The 24,055-nt window shown below is 45.0% G+C and overlaps 1 protein-coding gene and 1 long non-coding RNA gene across 3 annotated transcripts in view; one reads left to right on the top strand and one right to left on the bottom strand.

The window, feature by feature from the left end:
• VSTM4 (V-set and transmembrane domain containing 4) overlaps positions 1-16,514 on the top strand; it is a 68,904-nt gene extending 52,390 nt beyond the window's left edge. For both annotated transcript variants that reach the window (XM_045022624.1, XM_045022623.1), the window contains exon 8: positions 12,725-16,514. In XM_045022624.1, coding sequence (XP_044878559.1) covers positions 12,725-12,850 — 126 coding nt within the window. In that variant the 3' untranslated portion in view covers positions 12,851-16,514. The remainder of the gene's footprint in view (positions 1-12,724) is intronic.
• Positions 1-16,572, bottom strand: part of LOC123373610 — a 45,432-nt gene extending 28,860 nt beyond the window's left edge. Inside the window, exons 1-2 of the long non-coding RNA XR_006580782.1 lie at positions 16,434-16,572; positions 10,469-10,565 (exon numbers count right to left, since the gene is read on the bottom strand). This is a non-coding gene — a long non-coding RNA (uncharacterized LOC123373610). The remainder of the gene's footprint in view (positions 1-10,468; positions 10,566-16,433) is intronic.
• Positions 16,573-24,055: the final 7,483 nt, after the last annotated feature.

The raw sequence follows: 24,055 nt of genomic DNA, 5'->3' as shown, positions 1-24,055 counted from the left end.
CACATTGAGGTTCAAACTCAAAACACAATGCATTCAAACCTGTTGAGTTATGGCGGCTTTCACACCAGGACCAAAAATCATCCTAGCTTCACATATAAACAGAAACAGTTTGTAAAACTTTGTCAAACTTTTCGATGGAGCTGGGCTAAGCACTGAACAGATACAAAACCCCTTAGCAGGTGATGTTTGTGCAATGTCGTTTTTGATGTGTCTCTCTCTAATGAAAGTCCCCATAGAACTATAACCATTTTTTATTCCCCTTCTTGGGACCTTTTTAATCCCCATGATATCTTCTTAAGAGGAGGTGATCAAAATGGGACTCGGTGGGCCAAATCCATCCCTGGTGTAACTTTGATGACTTTGGTAGCATTATACTAGGGATGAGCTATTACACTGAGGGGCTAAAACCTGTTTGAACTAAGGACGGACAAGCCTCCTGCTTAGAGCCAAAATCCATGTGTGCAATGACTCTGTGGGGTTTTCTGCTAGCAGTTACTTTCCTGGTGAATAAAGAATGGGCACATGCATTATCTTGAAGTGGGGGAACGCTATGTGCGAGAAGCAGCCCTTCTCTCCTGAACAAGCAGACATCCCACCGTGGAAAGCTCGATTCATATTTCTAACTCTAAGGACAGCATTTGACATTCCAATGCCATATTTATTGATCCCTTCAAGTGGAAACTCAATTGAACCCTTGACATTTCAGAGCTCACATTGGCCAGCAATTGCATTTTGCTTTCATTTCCAAGAACTAATTCAACTTGCAGATCCAGCTGCATCTTTGCAGAAGTGCTAACTTATCACAAGTGTCTGCATAAGCGATTTTTAAAACTCCTTTCTTCCAAGGGAAAATATGACTTTCTGGCAGGATTTTCCACTGGGTATAAAGTGTGGGATTGTCAAAAGCACCTTGGGTTGACCAAACTCTGCTCTTAATGAAGCCAACGGGAGTTTTGCCAGTTAACCCAGCACCAAGTGGTTTGGAAAATTTCAACCAAGGTGCAGTGTTATTGTAAGCCACCCACTCTTAGTGTTGCACACTGATCCCCTCTAGTGGTTGGGTCACAGATACTGGTTGATGAGACTGCTAAAGCCTTTAGCTCAGGCTTTTCGATCCAAGGCTGTAGCATTATCTCTGCTTCTGAATTGTAAATGGTTTCATTGCTCAGACACTGATGAGGGTGAAAGGGTCCATCCTTCCTAGCTCTTGGGATCTCCAGATGGACAGGACTGCAGGAGTCTTGGAAACCTTCTCCACCTGGCCATGGGCCTTTGTGTAGAACATTCAAAATGGGGAGAAAGGCCACTGCCTCACTACAGGCAGATTGCAAGTCACAGTTTGGAGGAGACACTCCCACCCCCTGGGTGGGGCAGAGCACAAACAGTCTAGAGCGCAGCACCTTCTGGCTGGGGCCAACAGTAATTAACAGCCTATAAGGGAGCACTGTCTCCCTGGGCAGGGCAGAGCACAGTCTGTGAGCTCTGGGTCTTTTAGGAAGGGGCAGAGCAGACACAGCAGACAAAGCAGTCTGGGATCTGGTGTCCTGGCTTGGGTGCATGGCAGATGAACACAGACCTCTTGGGCCTCAGGTGGGGAGGCCGCCACCCCTGGGGTGAAGTGGCAGGGGGCAGGGGGATGCGGGCCCACCCGACTCCACCACGTCTTAGCCCACGGCCCTAACAATGGCAGAGTGTTCCACCACTGGGTCAGCAGGGAATCCCACTGCAACATGCTGACTCACACTCCGGAAGCAGAACCAGACCAGAGTCTGGTTCCCCTGGGCTACTTCCTACCACAGTTTGAGTGTAGGGCTCTGCAGTCCAAAGGTCGTCTGTCTCCTTGGGGTACTTGGCTGCCGGCGATTGCCACAGCTCCTCAGGGCATTAGTCTAGCAGTGGTCCTGGCAGCTCCTCGGGGCACTTATCAGTCTCCTCTGGCTGCAAGGCACAGCTCCACTCAGAGCCTAGTTTGGGATCCTGTTGAGATCCCAGCTCCCTGGAAGAGCTGTCTGCTCCCTCCGGTGCTCCAGCCCCAGTTGAGCTCCGGGCACTCCTCTTCTACTTCCTGTCCAGCCTCAGGACTTCCAGCGAGAGGGGGCGGAGCAGATTTAGTTCCACCCACCAGGGGGAGGGTAGTGGTCCCTCACTCTCCTACTCAGAGGGAGGACACTCTGTCTCACTACAGTGCCCAAATATGGATTTCAGCTTTAGTCACTCAGGTTTGAATATTGAGCCCAAGTGCCTGTGTGCCACCTGGGCAATAAGGATCCCCTGGGACTTCTCACAGTCAATGGGATTTGCACTATCATTCACCAAAACCAAAAGATTTGGGGGTTCTGGTTAATAATCAGCTGAACATGTGCTCCCTGTGTGATGCTGTGGCCAAAACGGCTAATGTGATCCCAGGATGCATAAACAGGGGAATCTTGAATCAGAGTAAAGAGGTTATTTTACCTATATATTTGGCACTGGCGTGACCACTGCTAAGATCCTGAGTCTGGTCTGATGCCCACAATCCAAGAATGATGTTGATAAATTGGAGAGAGTTCAGAGAAGAGCCACGAGAATGAAGAAAGGATTAGAAAATTTGCCTTACAGTGAGAGATTGAACTCCTTGATTCTATTTAGCTTAACAAAGAGAAGGTTAAGGGGTGACTTGATCACAGTTTGTAAGTCCCTGCATGGGGAACAAATATTTAATAATGGGCTCTTCTATCTATCAGAGAAAGATCTAACACGATCCAATGACTGGAAGTTGAAGCTAGACAAATTCTGACTGGAAATAAGGGGTACATTTTTGACAGTGAGGATAATTAAGCATGGGCACAACTTATCAAGGGTTGTGGTGGATTCTCCCTCCCTGGCAATTTTTAAATCAAGACTGGATGTGTTTCTAAAAGCTCTGCTCTAGGAATTATTTTGTAGGCATTCTATGGCCTGAGCTATACACAAGGTCAGACTAGATGATCACAATGATCCCATCTGGCCTTGGGATCTATGAATAAAACCTCCTCTGCCCCATGTGTGCTCACCCCATCTGCTAAACAGGGGGAAATCCCCAGAAAGAGCGCCACTGTCCCAGGGCCTGCAGAGGTGGAGCTCAGGAGATTGGGGCAGCCAGCAACATTCCTTCCTGCAAAGTCCTATGTGGCTCATGGCTGCTAAAGGGCTGAGACTCATAAGAATGCAGTGAGCTGACTCCACCTTCCCCCTCCCCACCAGGGAAAAAAGGTGCAGCTGGAGAAAAGGAGGCTTTTAAGCAGCCTCTTCAGGGGTGGGGCATGGGGCCCATCAGCCCCACCATCCTAAGGATCTGTAGAGAATCCTGGGGAAAGCTTGCGGCTTCCAAGGGCTCATTCCCTGTAGCAGAACAGCCGCACGGAGTATCATGATGCCAATGGCTCTGTGCCAAAGAGCTGTGCGCTGCTCCCTCCCAACCCTCTGTGCCCCATAGGAGGGGGCAGAAGCTACCCAGCAGGAGTTTGTGCTGCATCTGGCAACGTTGCCCTGTAGGAATTCCCATGGTTATTCTGTAGGGCACATGTATAAGCCACTGGCCAGTGCGTTCTACACATCCTCCCACAGCACCCTACTGAGAGAGGATGTAAGTCTGTTACAGCCCCCAACTACACGTACTAGCTCTTTAGCTCATAGAATCATAGACTTTAAGGTCAGAAGGGACCATTATGATCATCTAGTCTGACCTCCTGCACAACACAGGCCACAGAATCTCACTCACCCACCCACTCCTTTATCAAACCTGTGTCTGAGCCATTGAAGTCCTCAAATCATGGTTTAAAGACTTCAAGATGCAGAGTATCTTCCAGCAAGTGACCTGTGCCCCACACTGCAGAGGAAGGCAAAAAACCCCCAGGGCCTCTGCCAATCTGCCCTGGAGGAAAATTCCTTCCCAATCCCAAACATGGCGATCAACTAAACCCTGAGTATGTAGGCAAGACTCACCAGCCAGACACCCAGGAAAGAATTCTCTGTAGTAACTCAGATCCCTCCCCATCTAACATCCCATCACAAGCCATTGGGCACAGGGACGGGTCTATGTTTTTTGCCACCCCAAGCGTGGCAGTCAGGCAGCCTTTGGCAGCGTTTCTGTGGGAGGTCCGCCGGTCCCGCGGATTCAGTGGCGGTTCTGCGGGTGATCTTCCGGTCCTGTGCGTTCAGCATACTTGCCGCCGAATTGCTGCTGAAGCCGCAGGACCAGCGGCCCTCCCGCAGAAACGCCACTGAAGGTGCCCTGACTGCCGCCCTCACGACAACCAGCACGCCACCCTCCCCGCCCCCAACTTGCCGCCCCAGGCACGCTCTTGCTGCGCTGGTGCCTGGAGCCGCCCCTGATTGGGCATATTTATTGCTAATAGTAAAAAACCAATTAATTGCCAAAATTAGGCTCCCCCATTATACCACCCCCCCATAAACTTATCAAGCTTAGTCTTGAAGCCAGATATGTCTTTTGCCCCCACTACTCCCCTTGGAAGGCTGTTCCAGAACTTCACTCCTCTGATGGTTAGAAACCTTCATCTAATTTCAAGTCTAAACTTCCTGATAGCCAGTTTATATCCATTTGTTCTTGTGTCCACATTGGTACTGAGCTTAAGCTGTTGAGACTCATGTGTTTCCCTTTGGAGGTCCCCAGGTCCATTCCCAGGGTTGGCCAACATGGCAGCTGTCCCACATAGTCCTGGCTCCAACAGCTGGGGCTTGCACGAAAGACTATCTGGACTGACGGTGCCTCTTCAGTTTCATTCCCTTGCACTCCATGACTTATGCTGTTTCACCCCCTCTCTGCCTTTCTGCAGAGAGTACCAATGATCTGGTCCTTGGGCTGGGTCAGTTCCAACTGGCCTGGAGAGGCCTGTCAATGCTTTTTGCTGCTGTAAATATTTGGGATGTGATACTGTATATTTATGCATCTGAGCTGCACCATCTGGATAACATCAGCCCTCTCCATGTGGAGCGGTCACAGAGCAGGAGTGCAAAACAGGATGTTACTCAAATATCAAGTGGAAAGGACCCAAGCTTTGTGTCTGGCATGTGCAAAAGAAAATGAGTGAAAGAGTGGCCCTTTGGGAAAATACCAAGGAAAGAGTAATTTATAGCATCTGGGCATGGCTGAAAAACTCAACTCTTGAGAGACCGGATTAGATTCAACTTAACAGGGCGGGAACTTGGAAAGGTTCACATCAGAGAGCATTTGGATCAAAGAAGCAATGTCACAACTCATGTCTACGTGTGGCATTTTTAAGCTAATCGTCTTTTCTATGAAGTAGCAATCGACACCTCACAGCACAGTGCGGTCACCCACCCTGAGCTACCAAGTCAGCTGTTGGCAAGAGCTTTGGGAGTTAATGTACAACTGCTTCCTTGCTGCTCTCCTAGTCCATACACTCCCCCAGCTGAGTGCAGCCAGGCAGAGGAGGGTTTCACTCCGAAGGGTTTCTGTAGTACACAAGAGCTAGTATAAATGTAGTATTTACACAGCTCTCTGAGGTACCTGTTTAGGACACATGTATTAGTGAAGGACAGAAAATAAACAGGTGATAATTCACTGGGGCAAGTAAATATCACACGTTCTCCCCACCTCGCCCTTGTTACAGTCACTCACCATCACATCCGTGACAGTCTAATAGCAGTGCAAGAATGTGGAGATACTGAACTTCATTGCTAACATCTGTAGCTGATGCAGTAGTTGCCGAAGCTTTTCTGTCCATTGAGATTTAAAAATGAACCCCAAGTGGAATCGATCAGGATTGGGCCTTTTTTTTTGCCTCTTTACAATGGATATAGGAAGACCAAATGGCTGGTTTAAAAAAAATCTGCTTGTTTTTTTAAATTTAAATTCACATTCAGTGGAGGTTGGAAGCAGAGAGCTAGCAAAATGGTGAGATCACAAGAGCCAAGAGAGTGGAAATTCAGCTATTAAGAAGTGTGTGTGGGGTGAACATGGGCTATTTTATTAGACTGCTCAAAGTTACCACTTTGCATAAAGGTATCCTTGCTTAAAGGTTCAAAACCCTTCACTCCTTCAGCGAGAGCTCACAATAAACATCCCTGAGACCTTCCAGAAGTTCTCCAGCTAAGCCAGACTTGACATTCCTGATAATTCTAGGGTCAAACTTAAACAATTATTTTTTTAAACCTCACACCTTTCAGGCCTTTTCTGTATGCCATAAAAAAAAAGCAATAAATGGTACACGCCCACTTTTTAAAAAGTCTTTTCCAGCTCGCCTCTAACATCGCAGCTCAAGAGTTATGCAGGCTGACTACCAGGAAAGATATAGCTAGCAGTGAGTTCTATGGAATAGTCTCCCAAGAGAAGCCCCATTACTGGAGTAACTTAAAAACTAACCTGAAGAAGACTTGGAAGGAGAAGCATGATGGGTCTTCCTAGTTTTATGATTGTGTGATGTATATTACACTGTATTGATCATGAAGCCTGAAAAAACAATATTTACCAAGATGAAGGCTCTGAATCTAGAAACCTTGCTTTGGAAGTGATTTAGATTCTGAATAATTCATTTTTTAACACCATTTTAGACCAACCATCTAATTTTACAAAGTGCGTAGCAATGGTCAGTCATAGGGTATGTCCACACTACAAAATTAGGTTGATTTAATAGAAGTCGATTTTTTAGAAATAGATTTGATACAGTTGTTTGTATGTGTCCCCACTAAGCGCATTAAGTCTGCAGTGTGCATCCACAGTACCGAGGCTAGCATCGACTTTCGGAGCGTTGCACTGTGGTAGCTATCCCACAGTTCCCGTAGTCTCCGCTGTCCATTGGAATTCTGGGTTGAGCTCCCAATGCCTGATGGGTCAAAAACATTGTCACGGGTGGTTCTGGGTACACGTCGTCAGGCCTCCCACCCTCTGTGAAAGCAATGGCAAAAAATCGTTTCTCGCCTTTTTTCCTGTGTTACTTGTGCAGACAACAAAATCACAGCAAGCATGGAGCCCGCTCAGCTCACCGTCACTGTATGTCTCCTGGGTGCTGTTGGCAGACGCGGTACTGCAGTGCTACACAGCAGCATCCCTTTGCCTTGCCTTGCGGACAGCAGACAGTGCAATACGACTGCTAGCCATCGTCATTGTCCCATGGGTGCTCCTGGCCGACCTCGATTAGGTTGGTCCGGGGTGCCTGGGTAGACATGGGTGCTCCTGGCCGGCCTCAGTGAGGTCGGTCAGGGGTGCCTGGACAAAATCGGGAATGACTCCAAGTTATTCTCTTCTTTAAGTTTCGTCCAATGGAGATTTAGTCCTGCCTGGAATATCATGTGAGCTGGAGGCTCTTGCCTCAGTTTGCTCTCCCAGCCGGCAGCACCGTGCGGTCGCACCTACCCCAGCCTACCCCTTGCTCCCATGGCTCATGAAGCCTGGACAGTAGTAAGGAGCAGTTCAACTATAGGCTGAGCAAGTGCAGAATGGTGGTAGAATGTGCCTTTGGATATTTAAAATCTCGCTGGCGCAGTTTACTGACTCGGTTAGACCTCAGCGAAACCAATATTCCCATCGTTATTACTGCTTGCTGTGTGCTCCACAATATCTGTGAGAGTAAGGGGGAGACGTTTATGGCGGGGTGGGAGGTTGAGGCAAATCACCTGGCTGTTGATTGCGTGCAGCCAGACACCAGGGCGGTTAGAAGAGCACAGCAGGACACACTGTCCATCAGAGAAGCTTTGAAAACCAGTTTCGTGACTGGCCAGGCTACAGTGTGAAAGTTTGGTTTCTTTCTCCTTGATGAAAACCCGGCCCCTTGGTTCACTCTACTTCCCTGTAAGCCAACCGCCCTCCCCTCCCCCCTTTGATCTCCACTTGCAGAGGCAATAAAGTCATTGTTGTTTCAAATTCATGCATGTTTTATTAATTCGTCACACAAATGGGGGGATAACTGCCAAGGTAGCCCGGGAGGGGTGGCGGAGGAGGGAAGCACAGGGGTGGGGTAGTTGTAGGGACACCCCCTAGAATGGCATGCAGCTCATCATAGAAGCAGCATGTCTGGGGCTCTGACCCGGAGCAGCTGTTTGCCTCTCTGGTTCTTTGGTAAGCTTGCCTGAGCTCCTTAAGTTTCACGTGGTACAGCTGCAGGTCCCTGTTATAACCTCTGTCCTTCATGCCCATGGAGATTTTTTCAAATATTCCAGCATTTCATCTTGTGGAACGGAGTTCGGATAGCACGGATTTGTCTCCCCATACAGCGATCAGATGCAGTACCTCCAGTTCGGTCCATGCTGGAGCTCTTTTGCAATTCTGGGACTCCATGGTTACCTGTGCTGATCAGCTTGCCACGCTGGCCAAACAGGAAATGAAATTCAAAAGTTTGCGGGGCTTTTCCTGTCTACCTGGCCAGTGCATCTGAGTTGAGAATGCTGTCCAGAGCCGTCACAATGGAGCACTCTGGGATAGCTCCCAGAGGCCAATACCGTCAAATTGCGTCCACACTAACCCAAATTTGACCCAGCAGGGTCGATCTCAGCGCTAATCCCCTCGTCAGAAAGGAGTACAGAAATCAATTTTAATAGCCCTTTAAGTCGACAAAAATGTCTTCATCGTGTGGACAGGTGCAGGGTTAAATTGATCTAACACTGCTAAATTCGACCTAAACTCGTAGTGTAGACCAGGAAATAGTTGTGGTAGCATTGCTAACTCACCTGCACACCTCTTTGAAACATAGACGGTGAATGGCCAGTTGTTCATTTCTCTCATCTTCCAGCCCTGCTGATGAGATTGTTTGTTATTAAGGGGGTGATACCGTTCCAGTAACAGAAGGGTGGTATTCTCCCAGCTTGTACCTTGCCAAAATGCTATCAAACGTAAATGAGAGGAGTTGTGGAATTAGTTTTCTTTCCCTGCCTGTCTAAAAATTTGTTTTCAGATAAACAAACCAGCAAAATAGCATTAAACACATGGCCGATGAGTGAAATACAGAAAGTGGCTGGAACCCCCACAAAAATTAGATATTATAGGACCTTTAAAGTAGTGTTGGCTCCCATGTACTGTTATTACACATCCTTTGCTGAAAGCTGTACACACTTCTCAATTTTGAACCTCCTGTGTGTTTCCTCATATTTTCAATCAAATTATTACATACTAGAAATATGCATAAGGGAAATTATTCTACACATTTTATGGTGTGCTGTTGCTTGTAGCAGTAATTGCAGTACCTTTTCCACTTATGAAAGTACTAATTTTATTTGGTTTTATTGCTTTTCTAGATGCAATTATTTATTTAGTGTGTTTTGGCTTTATTAAATTATGTTTACTATAGGAACATCATAAAAATGTATGAAAGCAACACATCAGCCAACGTTGCCCGATGACCTGTTTTGGGGAATCTAGTGTTATTTTTCATATCCAAACATAATAGAATAAAGTAGGAATAAAGAGATAATCTACACTAGAAAACAATGCAATTTTGAGATAATATAATAAAACACCTGGACAATATGATTTCATAAATCTTTGTTCTAAAATTTACATGAGCTGGGCGTCGGGGTGGCTATTTTAGGACACATGGCATTTTCTAAATGGAAACAAACGTGAAATGTAATTAAACAGCAGAGGGGAACGCAAACATGGGTTGAGTTTGCCCCAAGCAATTGATTTCTACAAAGCTATGTAAATATTTCCATTGCAAAGGATGAACTGGCATAGTCTTGAGCAGTGCAGAGCTTTAAACTGGCAATCACCAGTTTGCCAAGCCTCACCAGATTCAGTTTTGGAAGGATCTCCACCTGCATCATGCATTTTTACATTTAGGGCCCAATCCAGCTCTCATTGAAGGCAATGGCAAAACTCCCAGGGGCTTCAGGCTTTTAGGGTGGATCTGTTACTGTATGTTTTACATTGTAGCCTAAATGTTTTGCGTATTCTTACTGTTCTGATTAATGGGACATTAAATTAGCTTAGCTCCCAATTTTAGGTTTTGTGTTAAATAAAAGCCAGCCGGGGGTGGGGGGGTTGAGGGGCACAGAAGGTTATGAAACCTCCAAAGGGCATTTCAATCTAGCAGACAAAGGCAAAACAAGATCCAGTGGTTGGAAACTGAAGCTAGATAAATTCAGGCTAGAAATAAGGAGCACCTTTTTAACAGTGAGGGTAACTAACCGTTGGATCCACCATGGGATGTGATAGATTCTCCAACCCTGGAGTCTTCAAATCAAGATGGGATGCATGTTTTTGTAAAAATGATGTTCTAGCTCAGTCACAAGGTCCGAACTTGATGCAAGAATCACTGGGTGATCATGCAAGAGGCCAGACTAGATTATCACAATAGGCCCTCCTGGCCTTAAACATCTATCACCTATGAAAATGAACAGAAATTTGATACCCCAGCTTTGCAGCATTGTGCTAAGCAGAAACTGAATGGGATTTATTTATGTATCAAAGATAAACACATGAGTGTTTGCAGGAGTGAGGCCATTGGTTCTAATCCTGCAAGACACCCTTACTCACCCACACAGCCCCTCTTCCTGTGAGCAGTTCAGTTGACTTCAACAAGATACCACTTCCTCAGCAGACTCGACCCGAGGACAGGGATCCAGGAGCAGACCTATGGAGAGGATATAATGAAATGAGATTTGTGCTGGAAAAACGCAAGCGAATACATCTGGAAATAAACACAGATACTGAGTGATATTCAAGGCAATCATGAAGGGAGTCCAGATAATAGCAACAGAAGAGGATTAAGGGACTGACTCAGAGGGAATAGTCACAGAGCTAAATATGTATGGCTTGGCCAAATGACAAGATAACTCTCTACAAGTATTTGAAGAAAGCAGATGAACTGTTTAGGCTGAAAATTAGCACCGTTATCTTGATGCTGCTTGCAGTTCTCAGGATATTAGAGTGATAAGGAGAGTGAGGTTGGTCCAATAAAAGATATTACCTCACCCAACTTATCTTGAGTATTTTACTCACAGGAACAATAATATCCCGAGTCTACTCCAGAATTGCACTTGATCCTATCCAGGGTTTGTACAATGTTCAAATTGATCCAGTGTATGTTTAGACTTTTCTTGGAGCACAATGCATTATGGGCCCAACAGCCAAGTTCAGTTCCTTGTTGGTTATTGAAGCAAAGAGATAAGACCAGCTTCCCGAGTCCTGTGTATATCAACACTATTTTCCAGGACTCGAAAAAGAGCTCTGTGTAAGCGCAAAAGCTTGGCTCTCTCACCAACAGAAGCTGGGCCAATAAAAGATATTACCTCCCCCACCTTGTCCCTCTAATATTCTGGGACCGACACGGCTATAACACTGCATATATCAACAGTAGTCACTTTAGAGTAAGAGAGACTGGAAGACCCAGGATATAGGTCCCATGTCCTGAAACCAGTCTGAATCCAGATGAATTGGACAGTGGTGTATCATTTGATGGCTGTTCTATGGCATATTTATAATTAGTTAAATAAAACCACATGTTAGCTCAGTTGTCTGTATCTTGTTTTGAGTCAAACATTTGCCAATATTAACAATGCTTTAGCCTTTTTGGGGCAGGGACCGTGGCCTAAGTCTGACCTCATCTAAAACAGGAGCGACCCCATTGAAGTCAAGCATCACAGTAGTGTACAATCAGGGTAAGAGGAGAAACAGGCCTTTGACTTATTCTGTAAGGCACTGAACAGAGTTGTAGGTAATGTAAAAATACCACATACCAATAACTGAAGTACCTTGAGCAAGTAAAAGTAGCAGCCTCTGGGTCTGATTATTCTGTGATGGACATTGTTGCATGCAAGGAGCACAGCTGGTAGAAATTGCTCATATTTTGAAATTTGAAAATAAAGAGGGAAATTGAACATTTTCCCTCCATTTTTCTGATCAACCACACAGCTGGTGGCCACTTTTCAAATTTTGAACTGAGAAACACAAAAACAAAAATTCAAATTGCAAAATTTTGGGGGGGGGGGGGAAATAGGTAAAAATTCCCCCAAAATATGTTCATGAATTTTTTCTCCCTTCCTTCTGGCCAACCCCAAGCAAGTTCTAGTGAGGGAGTAAACTGGTTGGCTGCAGCATAGAGCTGAGAGGAAAACTAGACCTACTGGACCAGATTTTTAAAAGTATTTAGCCATCTAGTTCCCAGTGAAATCCATAGGAGGTAGGCACCTGAAATCTGGCTCATTGCGTAAGACACTACAGCAGTCCTTCACACTCAGCCGTCCCACCGTTAGAGCCATAAGAACCTTGTAACTATTTATTTTAAATTTAGATTAAATCTCAGGCAAAACTTCCTAACTGTAAGAACAGGGCGGCTCTAGCTTTTTTGCCGCCCTAAGCATGGCAGGCAGGCTGCCTTCGGCGGCTTGCCTGCGGGAGGTCCCCGGTCCCGCGGATTCAGCGGCTTGCCTGTGGGAGGTCTGCTGGTCCCGCGGCTTCGGTGTACCCGCCGCCAAATTCACAGGACCGGCGGACCTTCCGCAGGCAAGCTGCCGAAGGCTGCCTGACTGCCGCCCTCAAAGCGACCAGCAGGGCACCCCCCGTGGCTTGGAGCGCTGGTGCCTGGAGCCGCTGCTGAGTAGGACAGTGGAACAGATGCCTGGGGAGGTTGTGGAAGCTTCTTCATGGGAGATTGTCAAAAGAAGGCTGGATAGCCATCTGTCTTGGATGGTTTATACTCAACAGATCCTGCATTTTGGCAGGGGGATAGACTATATGACCCTTGCAATCCTTTCTAACCCTATGTTTCTATTTTGTGGTTGTGTTTTGTAGCCGAAAATTGCAGAGGAGAATTTAACGTACGCCGAACTTGAGCTGATCAAGCCCCATCAGGCAGCGAAAGGTGTGCCCACCACGACGGTCTACGCCCAGATCCTGTTTGAGGAGAACAAGCTGTAAAAGCTGGTGTCTGGCAAATGTTCTTTGGCTGTGTTCTATTTAATTCTTGCTGTGCTGTTTATTTATAAAAATCGTACAAATGTCCTTATTTTTTTACTTCCATTCATGCACTTCTGTATTTTTATGAGACTTTTTAAAAAACTGTAGTTGAAAGGAAATGTAGCAAGCGTAAACTGACAAACCATTGCCACAGAATCCCTTTTTGTAGCACTCAGCAGCACCCTGGGTCATTTGCAATGTTATTTCCACTTCCATGCAAATCTGAGATCTGAACACAAAAGAGCCCAGTTTAGATAGAGATGGCCATAGCCAAGCGAGCCCAGAAGCTGCAGTGATTGAATCCACTGTAGTAAGCCTGATGCCCAGGGCAAGAGTCAAGCTGGTGAGGAATTTTTCTGTGAAAAATCAGAAAATGGCAATTTATCAAAACCAAAACTTTGCCCGGGAAAGAGTTGGGTTTAATGAATTTTTCAATTAAAAAGAAAAATTTCTTTTCAAGTTTTGAAATTGTCAAAACTTTTTATTTTGATATTTTCTAACTAAAAAATTCCGGTTCAAAACTACTCTTTGTTTTGAAATTGAAGCTAATAATAGTTGAAAAAATAAAGAATTAAAGATGGTCAGCATTGAAACAAAATGTTTTGAGATTATTGAAACAAACCATTTCAATTGACCCAAACCAATTTCCTGCCCCTTGCCCTCCATTTGTGAAGATTTTGACTTATGCAGATTTAGGATGGGATTTTTGTTTTTATTTTATTTTTTTTAATATATATCTTGAAAAGCATAGAGAAAGGAAAGCTGATTCCCATCCATGTCTAGGCAAAAAAAAAAACCCTCACCCACCCACTTCACCCTCTACAAATCTGAACAGACCAGGGCTGGGGAGGTAGGGAGTTGAGCCTAGAGCCCCCTAACATGTTGTGAGTTGGGCCCAGGATGTTAAGACATCTCACTTCTTCCTGCTCTCTGAATTGCTCAGTATGGATCCCCCTTCTCCACCGGCCTTTGGTTTAAAAGAAGGTGCTGAGCCCCAGGGTCTCTCTTTTTCTGATCTCTGGCAAACACGCACAGCAGAGCGCTCCACCAGGGAGGAGACATGGGCTGGGATTTTCATAAGAACATGAGAGTGTTAAGTCACAGCACCCATTGCAGGCCAGGGGGAGTTGGGCTCCCTTCTGCCTCTTTGGGGTCATGGCCTGTATGCAACTAGTCTCTGGGTGGGGACACCAAAGCCAAGATTTTCAAAGTTAGGCCCCTACATCCACTTTTAGGCTCCCAAGACCTTTGTTTTGGGTGTGCGGAGCCCTCAGCAGCTCTCTCTGACGTCAGCAGGAGCTGCTGGGGGCTCAGCACTTTTGAAAATCAGGCCCCTTATTGAGACGCCTACACATGGACTTCGGAGCTGCACTTTTTGGCCCTTATTTTTTGAAAATCTTGACCGGCTTGGCCAAAGCTGCGTCCCCACGGGCTGGTTGGGCCTTTTTGATGACGTCACAGCCAGGCACCAGTGCCCAACAGTGCACTGCTGGGACCCCACCTTTGAAATGGTCAGACGCTACCCTGCAGCCAGTGTGCCAAGTGCAGAGGAAGAGGGGAGGACACAGATAACAAGGTCAGAGGTATCTGCAGGGATGGGGCAGCTGTAGGAGGAGAGGGGAGGAAGGGTGACAAGTGAAGGAGAAACACCCCCTTTAGCTCAAAAACTACCCCCTCTGAAGTGCAACACTTCTCACCCCCCTTTACTTCCCAACCCAACCTGGTTGTGAAACCTCTCTCAGGTCCTGTCCCCCCAGATTCCTAACCCCTGGCCCAGGCTCAGCTACAGCACTTAGCTAGAGTCTCCCAAGGGAAGGTGAGATGCAGGGTGTGGGTTTGGTTCTATCCCTGTCCAATCCGGATCGGTTCCAACCGGTTAACATGTACATTGTAGCTGCTGAAATCCAGCTACAGGCCAAAGTTCAAGGACTGGGAATGGGCACTAGCCATTTTAGAATGACAGTTTCACATTGATGTAGCATGCGGTAGTTAATGCATCAGTTCTGGTATTGCCTATGGATTTAAACAGTCCTTGCCATTCTGATCAGACCCCCCCTTCCATGCAGATTTAGAAAGGCACCTAAGGGGTTTAGGATTACAAGTCCCACTGAAAGAAGATGGTATTTGAGCTCCAAAATCCCTTAGTGCTTTTGAAGATCTCTCCCTTGTATTCTAAAATCACTTTCCTCACTAGTTCATTTTGCTTAAGAATGTGAGTTGATATTTTGTGTTTGGTGGATTTGGGCAAAATTGTGCTCTCAGGTGCACACAGACAGATCACGCCTGAATTTATGGCATGCCTTTTTTTCACTTTGGGCATTCGTACGCTGCCTAACCAAACTGACCACGTAAGGCACTATTTTATTTTATTTTAGTTTTTCAAAACAACCTAGGAAATTCCATGCAAAGAAACTATGTTAAGAGCATGCTACTTAAGGTTGCAAAGTCAAGCACTCAAAAAAAAATATCAGGAAATACTAAAGTTGAGGACATGTATGCAACTTTAATACTGAGCTGTTGAATATATAGTATGTTACTATACAATTTTTAATCACGTATTATTTCTGCAGGACCCCACCTCACCCATTGCACAGCTAGGATGGCAGAAGTTTTGCATGTAGAGAGAGCGCAGATTTGCCTTTTATGAGAGTTCCCTTGGAAGGGATTAGTTTTTGTATAAATCAGGTTTTTAAGCCTCTTTTTTTAAATGGGTATATAACATTTTACATAGTCAACATAATTTATCTTGTAAACATGGTGTGTATAATGCAGTCATCTGTGTGTTTCCATCTTAGCTAAATTGCTTTGATAAGAGAAAGTGTTAAGAAAAATTAGGTAAACTTGATGTATAATATTAATACCATATTCAGCCCCTTTTCAGAACAACCAATCATTCTCAAGCTGGCCCCGATTTCTGTAAGTAGTTTGTTGCTAGTAACTATTTGAATGAGTAATATTCAGGCTTCTGAGCTGTTGAGAAAATGTTCATTTTGCCATTCAGAGGATGGTGTTGGCTATCTAAGAGGGATGATATTTTTTCTGTTCTCTCATTGGGTGACATACATTTTGAATATGAGACTAACCAGGGTTAACACCACTCTTCCAGTGGAATCTTTTAATCAATAATAATTTGTGCTAAAATTCATGAAACATTCAAGGATTATTATGGACATTTTTGGAACATCTGGATATCGACTGAATCCCCCAATGGGTGAAATGTACCTTGTACAGAAATCTGAAGATATGCTTTGTCCATGTGCACACTGGTGAATTTCACCTTAATGAATAATCTGATCCCATAAACATCAACGTCATGTGCTTTTATTTATGAAAATATCCCAAAATCTGGGTTTTAAACAATTTTGGTCACAAACGGCTGGACATTGGGCCCCTTGTTTAGAAAAAATGCACTATTCCCTATTTAATCTTTGCCCAGTATTTTAATGAATACCTTTGTTCATGTATTAAGGTTATGTGTAGTCTTGTCTATGTTTGATATGTAATTCCCCAAATTAACAACAGTTGATTGAGCTAAATAAATTACCTTTTCTTTTTGGTGAGAAGTTCAGTCAGCCTCTGTAGAATTTTTTGCTTGCTGTAGAAAGGTCAAATAATATTGAGTGTGAAATTCCATGATTTCCAAATTTCCATTCCAAAAAGGAATAAAACTAATTTTTTTCTGAATTTCCTGCAAAAAAAAATTTGAAAATTCATTTGCGGTCCCTTGAACCATTTAATTTATGTTAAATCAAAATGTTGTCTTTGTGATTTTGACTTACTTTTAAAAATATATATAACATAAAATGTTAAATAATTGAAATAAAAAGTTGTAAACAGAAAATTGAAACATTCCATTCCAAAAAGGTCAAAATGGAACATTTGACCTTATCAAAGCACTTTTTTTCAAATTTCTCTCTTGAAACACAATTTCATCGAAATCAGCACATTTCCATGAAATGTTTTGCCTTCAGCAAATCAGCATTTTCCAACAGAGAAATGTTCCATAAAAAAAATTCCGACTAGCTCCAATAATTATTGAGAAAATTCACCAAGGTGCGTAAGCATGTGCTTAACTTTAAGAACGCATTAGTCCCATTTTCCCCTGCACACAAGAAAGAAAGAACGAACGAACGAACGAACCTACCCTTGTTTTTAGAATGGGGGTGGGGGACATGAAAATGTTTTTATTCATACCTTTTATTCCACAGTATTCATACCTTACCAAGTAGCGACGAAAAGGAACACTGGGATGGTTATGGGGGCTGAGGTTAAGTCATTTGGGTACCTTACCTGGTAATTTACAAACTTTCAAATACTTGAGTTCTTGTCAGTTTAACCCTAATTCTGAATTTCCTAGGTTTCAATTTTTTTTCTTTATTTCAAAATGTTCTTAGATGATAACTTACACTCAAAACACAATCTGTGGCTGCAACCTTAACTGGACCATACCAATGTTTTTGCATGGGAATTTCCCTAGTTTTTTTAAATGGTCCTGACATGGTAGGACCATTCCCTCTGATTTCTGTTCCATTTCCCAGGTGTTCAACACCATGTGCTCAAGCTGTGAGTTGAGACCTGTTGACAACACAGTTGACAATGTTGGAGACTGACTGATGAGGCAGAATGGAATCCAGCACCCCTCTCCATTTCTCCCTCAGATGTTGCCGCAATGAGAATAAAAAATAATTTTTAGTAGTGTAGGGGGCAAATAGACTTCCAAACAGAGAGAACTCCATTGTGAGCCCAGGTTGCAAGGATATAAGGGGATGTAATGAGCTCCCATCATCCTCTGCATGGGCTATCCCGCATGGGCAGACCCTGCACTGGAGAGGAGCAGTCACGGACAGCCTGCTACTGGCCCTCATGAGCAGGGAATAGGTGGAGCCTTTGCACAGAGCAGGAAGTAAGATGTACTACTGCAATTTTCTTCCTCCTGGAGCGAGTGAAAGCAGGGATGGGACTACACTTGACAGGAGAATGCCATGTACAGTCGATTTAATAGGCAACACAGGGCCAAATACATTTCTGGTCCAACTTTGCTGGCTTCAGTGGAGTTACTGCAGAGTTGAATGTGGCCTGTCGTCCTTTTATATGCCAGGAGCTCCCAAGAAGACTCTTTCAACACCTGATTGAGCAGTGGCTGGACTCCGCTGAATCATGCTATTTGGGCTACTCCTTTTGTTGTCATTGGTAAAACATGGCCTGGTGCCAAAATTTTAACAAATGCAGCTCTATTAGCGCCACACCAATTTAGTGGCAGATTGTTAAATGTTAATGTGCTGCACTCTATAGCTTTAAATAGAATTAGAGATGTTTACAGCTTTGCTTAAATGCACCTTGTTCCTCCACATTAAATTTTATGGCCAGAATCCTCCATCAGCAAACAGGAGTAAATCACATTACTGTCAGATGCTGTGTGGGGGCAGATTCTGCAGCTCCAGGGAAAGTGGGGGAGGGTTATTATTCTTGATTACAACTTTCTAATTCGTAGGTGTGGCTGGAATGTCGTTATCTCCCCATTTACAAGGAGATCATTTGTTTGAGAATAACTGTAACATCGTTGTGGGGTTCTCTTCATTAAGGACAGTCGACTTATGTCCTTTGCCAGGGCTTTGCCCGTACAGCAGAACTCAGAATGAATGCCATTGCGTTAACATGCACGGGTCACGTCCTGAGGTTTTTATTTAGTTTTCAATTCAGTCCTTGCTCAAGCTGAAGTAAAGAGGAGTTTGCCTGCGTAAAACCCAAAAGAAGGGATGTGACTGGGTTAATAAAGATGCTGCAGGAAGCAGAGCTGGGTAATTCAGAATCAGCATCCCAGCATGGCGCTAAAGAGCGCTGTGCCAGATAAGATGGACATTTCAAATATTTACTCTAATAGTGATTTGTGGGCCCAATTCTGCTTCCTTGAGTGTTCTCCTGGACCTCAACTCATGTGCATAAGGGCTGCAGAATCGGGATGTGACTACCCCATGGCATGTTTGCAAGACTGGGGTGGTTAGTCCCAGTGTGCAGGATAAAATGTGTAATTCCATTCTGCTGCCCTTAGTGGTACCTGTAGTTGTAATTATTCTCCTGGACTTCCTGTGATTTACTAATACCACCGACCTATTACGTCACACTTTTCATGAATAGATCTCAAAGCACTTTCCAAAGGACATCAGTATTACTATCCCCGTTTTATAGATGGGGAAACTGAGGCACATAGAGACGTTCCTAAGGTTGCTGAGCAGGCTAGTGCCAGAGCTGGGTCTAGAAAGCATGTATCCTGACTCCCACTCCAGTGCCCTCTCCACTAGGACACAATAGGGATGCTGTGTGTTGTTCCACCCCAGCAACAGCTGCATCTCATCAGTGAGTGTTGTAGTATAACGGTGTTATGTAAAGGGAGGAGTCATATTATTGTATTATGCCTTATATGAAGTATTAATTGCTTCCAGTGAGAAGCTTTCCTGTGGGTTAGGAACAAGTAGTTCCAGAGGCAATAAGTGTACTCCCACTAGTGCATGGAGTTGTTCTTCCGGGCCAACTTGCTGCTAACAGGCAGACATAGCTACAGTAGGAAGTCCTAACAGATTGAAATGGCTGGGCGGGCTCTGGGGGTCAGAAAACCTGGGTTCTATTCTTGGCTCTGACACCAATTGTGTGTGTGACCCTGGGCAAGTCACCTTGCCATGTCGGGCCTCAGTTTCCCCTGCTGTAGAGTGGCAATAAACCACCTATATCAAAGGGGTACTGTGAGGCTAGTTTAATTAGTGTTGGGCAAGTGCTTTGAGGGCTCAATTGGAAGGTGCTATAAAGTCTTATTAAAGCAGCCAAAACCAGTCAGGAAGAAAGCCACTGCTGACTCCACATCATGCACACAGCTCATGTCGGCCACCCAATTTACCCAAATAAAAAAGTTGCCATGGCTGCCTCCCTCTGCCATTTGCCCTCAGATTACCCCAGGGAATGGGACAGCATCTGATGGTCTAAGCGAGGCACAGGAGCCCACCCACAAGAATGGGAGAGACTCTGACACCAGTTGCCACTGATGGAGAGCAGGAGGCAGCACTTACAGCATGTTGGACTTGGCTTCTGTTACAAAACCTTTCCCACGCCTCCTCCAAAATAGACAGCAACGGGATGGGCAGTTCTCCAGCAAACATATGTGATGCTTTCTGCTAAAGTGGCTGGGCTCTGGAACTAAGGAAACTGAAATAGGGGGTGCCAGGGGATTTTTCTAATCACCTCAAAACGTAAGAGGCAATGTTTTTGTACCAGAGGGGTCCATGTGAGATGACTGGAAGAATTATATATGTAATGGACATTGTCTATTCCTCATGGCTTTTGAGCACAGTATATTACAGGAATCATTTCAGTGACAATACCATAACAATTCCACTTCAATACCAGCTTCTATTTAAGGCTTCAAAGCATTTTGCAACCATTACACAAGCCAATGGCCAGTTATAAGAATGGCCAGACTGGGTCAGACCCAAGGTCCATCTAGCTCAATGTCCTGTCTTCTGACAGTGGCCAATGCCAGATGCTTCAGAGGGAATGAACAGAAGAGAGCAATTACTGAGTGATCCATCCAGTCATCCACTCCCAGCTTCTAGCAGTCAGAGGCTAGGGAAACCCAGAGCATGGGGTTGCATCCCTGACCATTTTGGCTAATAGCCATTGATGGACCTATACCCCGTGAACTCATCTGAGTCTTTTTGAACCCAGTTATACTTTTGTCTTTCACAACAGCCCCTGGCAGTGAGTTCTACAGGTTGACTGTCCGTTGTGTGAAGTACTTCCTTTTGTTTGTTTTAAACCTGCTGCCTATTCATTTCATTGGTGACCACTGGTTCTTGTGTTATGTGAAAAGGTAACTAACCATTCCCTATTCACTTTGTCCACACCACCACTCACGATTTTATAGACCTCTATCATATCCCCGCTCAATCACCTGTTTTCTAAACTGAACAGTCCCAGTCTTTTTAATCTCTCCTCTTCCACTTCTATAGCCACTTGGCCCGCGAAGCACTTTGCAACTATTACAACAGCCGGCAACCCTGTTTTAATTTGGTTCTTTGGCAGGTAACTCTGGTCTCTTGCTGTCTCTCTACCAGAAGATTTTAACCACAAAGTGTAAAAGAGCAACTCACCAGCCAGCGCTCCCCATCATGGCTGGGCACGGCTTTGCAGGGGCCTTCTGCACAGTTATCTCCACCAAACACCTGCTAGTGATCCACTTCTTCCTGTCACTTGGTTCTTGGGCTAGATCACATTCTGTCCCAGCCCTTCTAGGGCACACCGAGTCCAAACAAAACACATAGGAATGAACTATCCCACCCTTCCTGGGTCCAATCCTTAGCAAACTCATCCCCGCCCTCTCAGGCTCTGCACTGCACTTTCCCGCTCTACTACAGAGCACTGCCTTCCAGGGATTTCAGCCTGGCTCCTCTCAGGCCACTGACCCTCAGGGCTCCTTCACTGGCATCCCCCTTCTCCCTCCAAGGCCCATCCCAGGATACCAGCTGTGACGGAGCGATTCTGGCGGGACCCAACTGAGAGTGCCAAATCAGGACCAATTGCTCAAACAGGGCAGTCACAGCCCTAGGCTGGGGTTTTTCCACCTCTAAGGCCAACCAAACCAGCCAGACAAAAAGGACTTTGGTCTCACCCCACTGGCTAACCACAAGTCACACAAGCAATTTCCTTAGACACTCCAGTCTCCCAGCATCACCACCAGTGCACTCGTCCTGGGGATGAATGGTTATGAAAACCAACACCCCAATAAAAGAAAACGGTTCCCTCGATCCCAAAGGACCAAGCCCCAGACCCAGGTCAATATACACATCAGATCTTACCCACAAATCACGCTGTTGCCAATCCTTTAGAATCTAAAATCTAAAGGTTTATTTACAAAGGGAAAAAGGTAGAGATGAGAGGTAGAATTGGTTAAATGGAAGCAATTACATACAGTAATGGCAAAGTTCTTAGTTTAGGCTTGCAGCAGTGCTGGAGTAAACTGCAGGTTCAGATTAAGTCTCTGGAATGCATCCCCCACTGGGATGGGTCGTTCAGTCCCTTGTGTAAAGCTTCAGTTTGTAGCAAAGTCCCTCCAGAGGTCAGAAGCAGGATTGAAGACAAGATGGAGATGATGCATCAGCCTTATATAGACTTTTCCAGGTGTAAGAATCCCTTTGTCCTCACGGTGGAAACTTACAGCAAAAGTATGGAGTCTGGAGTCACATGGGCCAGTCCCTGCATACTTTGCTGAGTCACAAGGCGTGTCTGCCTTCTCTCCATGGGTCAATTGTGTAGCTGATGGCCCTTTAATGGGCCATCAAGCCAGCTATGCCGGGCTAACATCAGCTTTGTCTGGGACACTTCCCAGAGGCAGAGCATAATACAAAATATAGACAGTATAGAGCCAATACTTATACTTAAACTACAAAATGATACACAGACATACAGACAGCATAATCATAACCAGCAACCCAGAACCTGGTCTTAGACACCTTATATGACCCCCTTTACTTAGGATTTGGTGCCACCACAGGACCTTGGTTGCAACCCATGTTCTATATGGTTCCCATTTATATCAATAACGTCACACCCCCAACGCAAAATTGATGCAGGAAGGGATGACAAAACATCGCTGACTGCATCCCAAGAGCCCCCTTTCCTTGGGTCTGTCTCACTACAGCTAGTGTTGGGCTAGAGGCCGTACCAGTGTATAACCGAAATGGTTTATCAAAGTCATGTTCAATAACATGAATGGATCTCTTTACAAACTTAAGGTATAACTTGGTTAGCTTTTGCAGCATGGTTCCTGTATGTTTCATGTGATCTTGCCAAGAGCTAAAGAAAACAGCTACTTTATCCATACCAGCTTTGGCCAATGTTTTGAACCCAATTAACATTAAACCAATGTAGATATTGATGTTGTTCATAGTACAGGACTCTTGGCATTTAGCCATGAAAGCAATATGGTAGTGTGCCTCAGTTTCCCCTTTCATACAGCACATCAGGTCTGGAATGTATTTTCCCCTGTGAAAAGTTCCAACACTGTTTACATGCATTAACTGTGAAACATCAGTATAGCAAGGCCCTTTAACATAAAGTGTGTTTTCATGTATTTCTTTCAACATGTTTAAGGGACTTTCCAACAGATTGGGCACATTGTACATTGTTACAGTTCTTGGCAATAGCAACACATGAGTTACAAAATTTAGCATTAGTAATAACAACAAATTCATTGCAAGTGTCCATTTACAATCATATTTGTCATGCCACACCCTTGGCTCAATACCATTGGAGTTTGGGCATTTTAGGGTTAACCTGTGGCTTCCCTTTGCAAAATTCAGTCTTCTCTTTCCTTCTGGATTAAACCCTGATTTCTCTTGCTTAATAGAATTCACTGGCTGATGGGGTGGGCCCTCTGTGCTAACAGCTATTAGCAATTCTTTCTTCTCCCTGCCAGCCAAGTAATTCGCATCAACACAGACACTAGCTTTTAACTTCTTAGCTGCTATGGATTCCAAGGCTGGACTTTGTCTTACAGAGATACCACACCAATCCAAAGAGTCTGAGGGTGAGAGCTGGCTTGCTCTCCCCTGCCTCCTTAAGCATTCAGCCATAAAACTGTTCTGCTTTGAAACACCAGTAACTGAATCTGTCCTCAGATCCTGAAGCCCAGACTGCTCACTTACCGATTCAGCATGGAGACATTCCTGTCCCAACAGCATTGTCTCCCCAACAAGCTGGCTACACACAGCCAGGTGGTTATAGGGCTGCTCAACTTCCTTAACAGCTTCTACTCCACCTGAGACCTTTTCAAAGCTGCCCACACTGGATCTCTCAAAAGGAAAGTCAGTGGATCCATTCACAACAGAAAATTTCTGGCTGTTAAGAACTGAAACTTCCTTGATTAAATCCCTTTTACACCCTTCAGTTGCAGTAAACTGCTTGCACAGGCTACCATGAGGATTCCTTTCCCTAGGAGCTTCTCTAAGCAGCAATTCACCCCTCTCAGAAATTCTGCCCTTCCCCTCTCCACCTAGGGCTTGCTCTACAGGAACACTTCCCTGAGCAACCACAGCCGCTTTCTGGGTCTCACTTACACTTAGACTTACTTCAGGCCCCACAGGCGGATTTCTACACAGTCCCCTTTTAGGCACACCTACA

The sequence above is a fragment of the Mauremys mutica genome, chromosome 7, assembly GCF_020497125.1.
Source record: "Mauremys mutica isolate MM-2020 ecotype Southern chromosome 7, ASM2049712v1, whole genome shotgun sequence".
In the NCBI taxonomy this organism is placed as follows: Eukaryota; Metazoa; Chordata; order Testudines; family Geoemydidae; genus Mauremys; species Mauremys mutica.
Note: the sequence above shows the minus strand (reverse complement) of the source record. Positions and strands in the feature narration are given on the sequence as shown.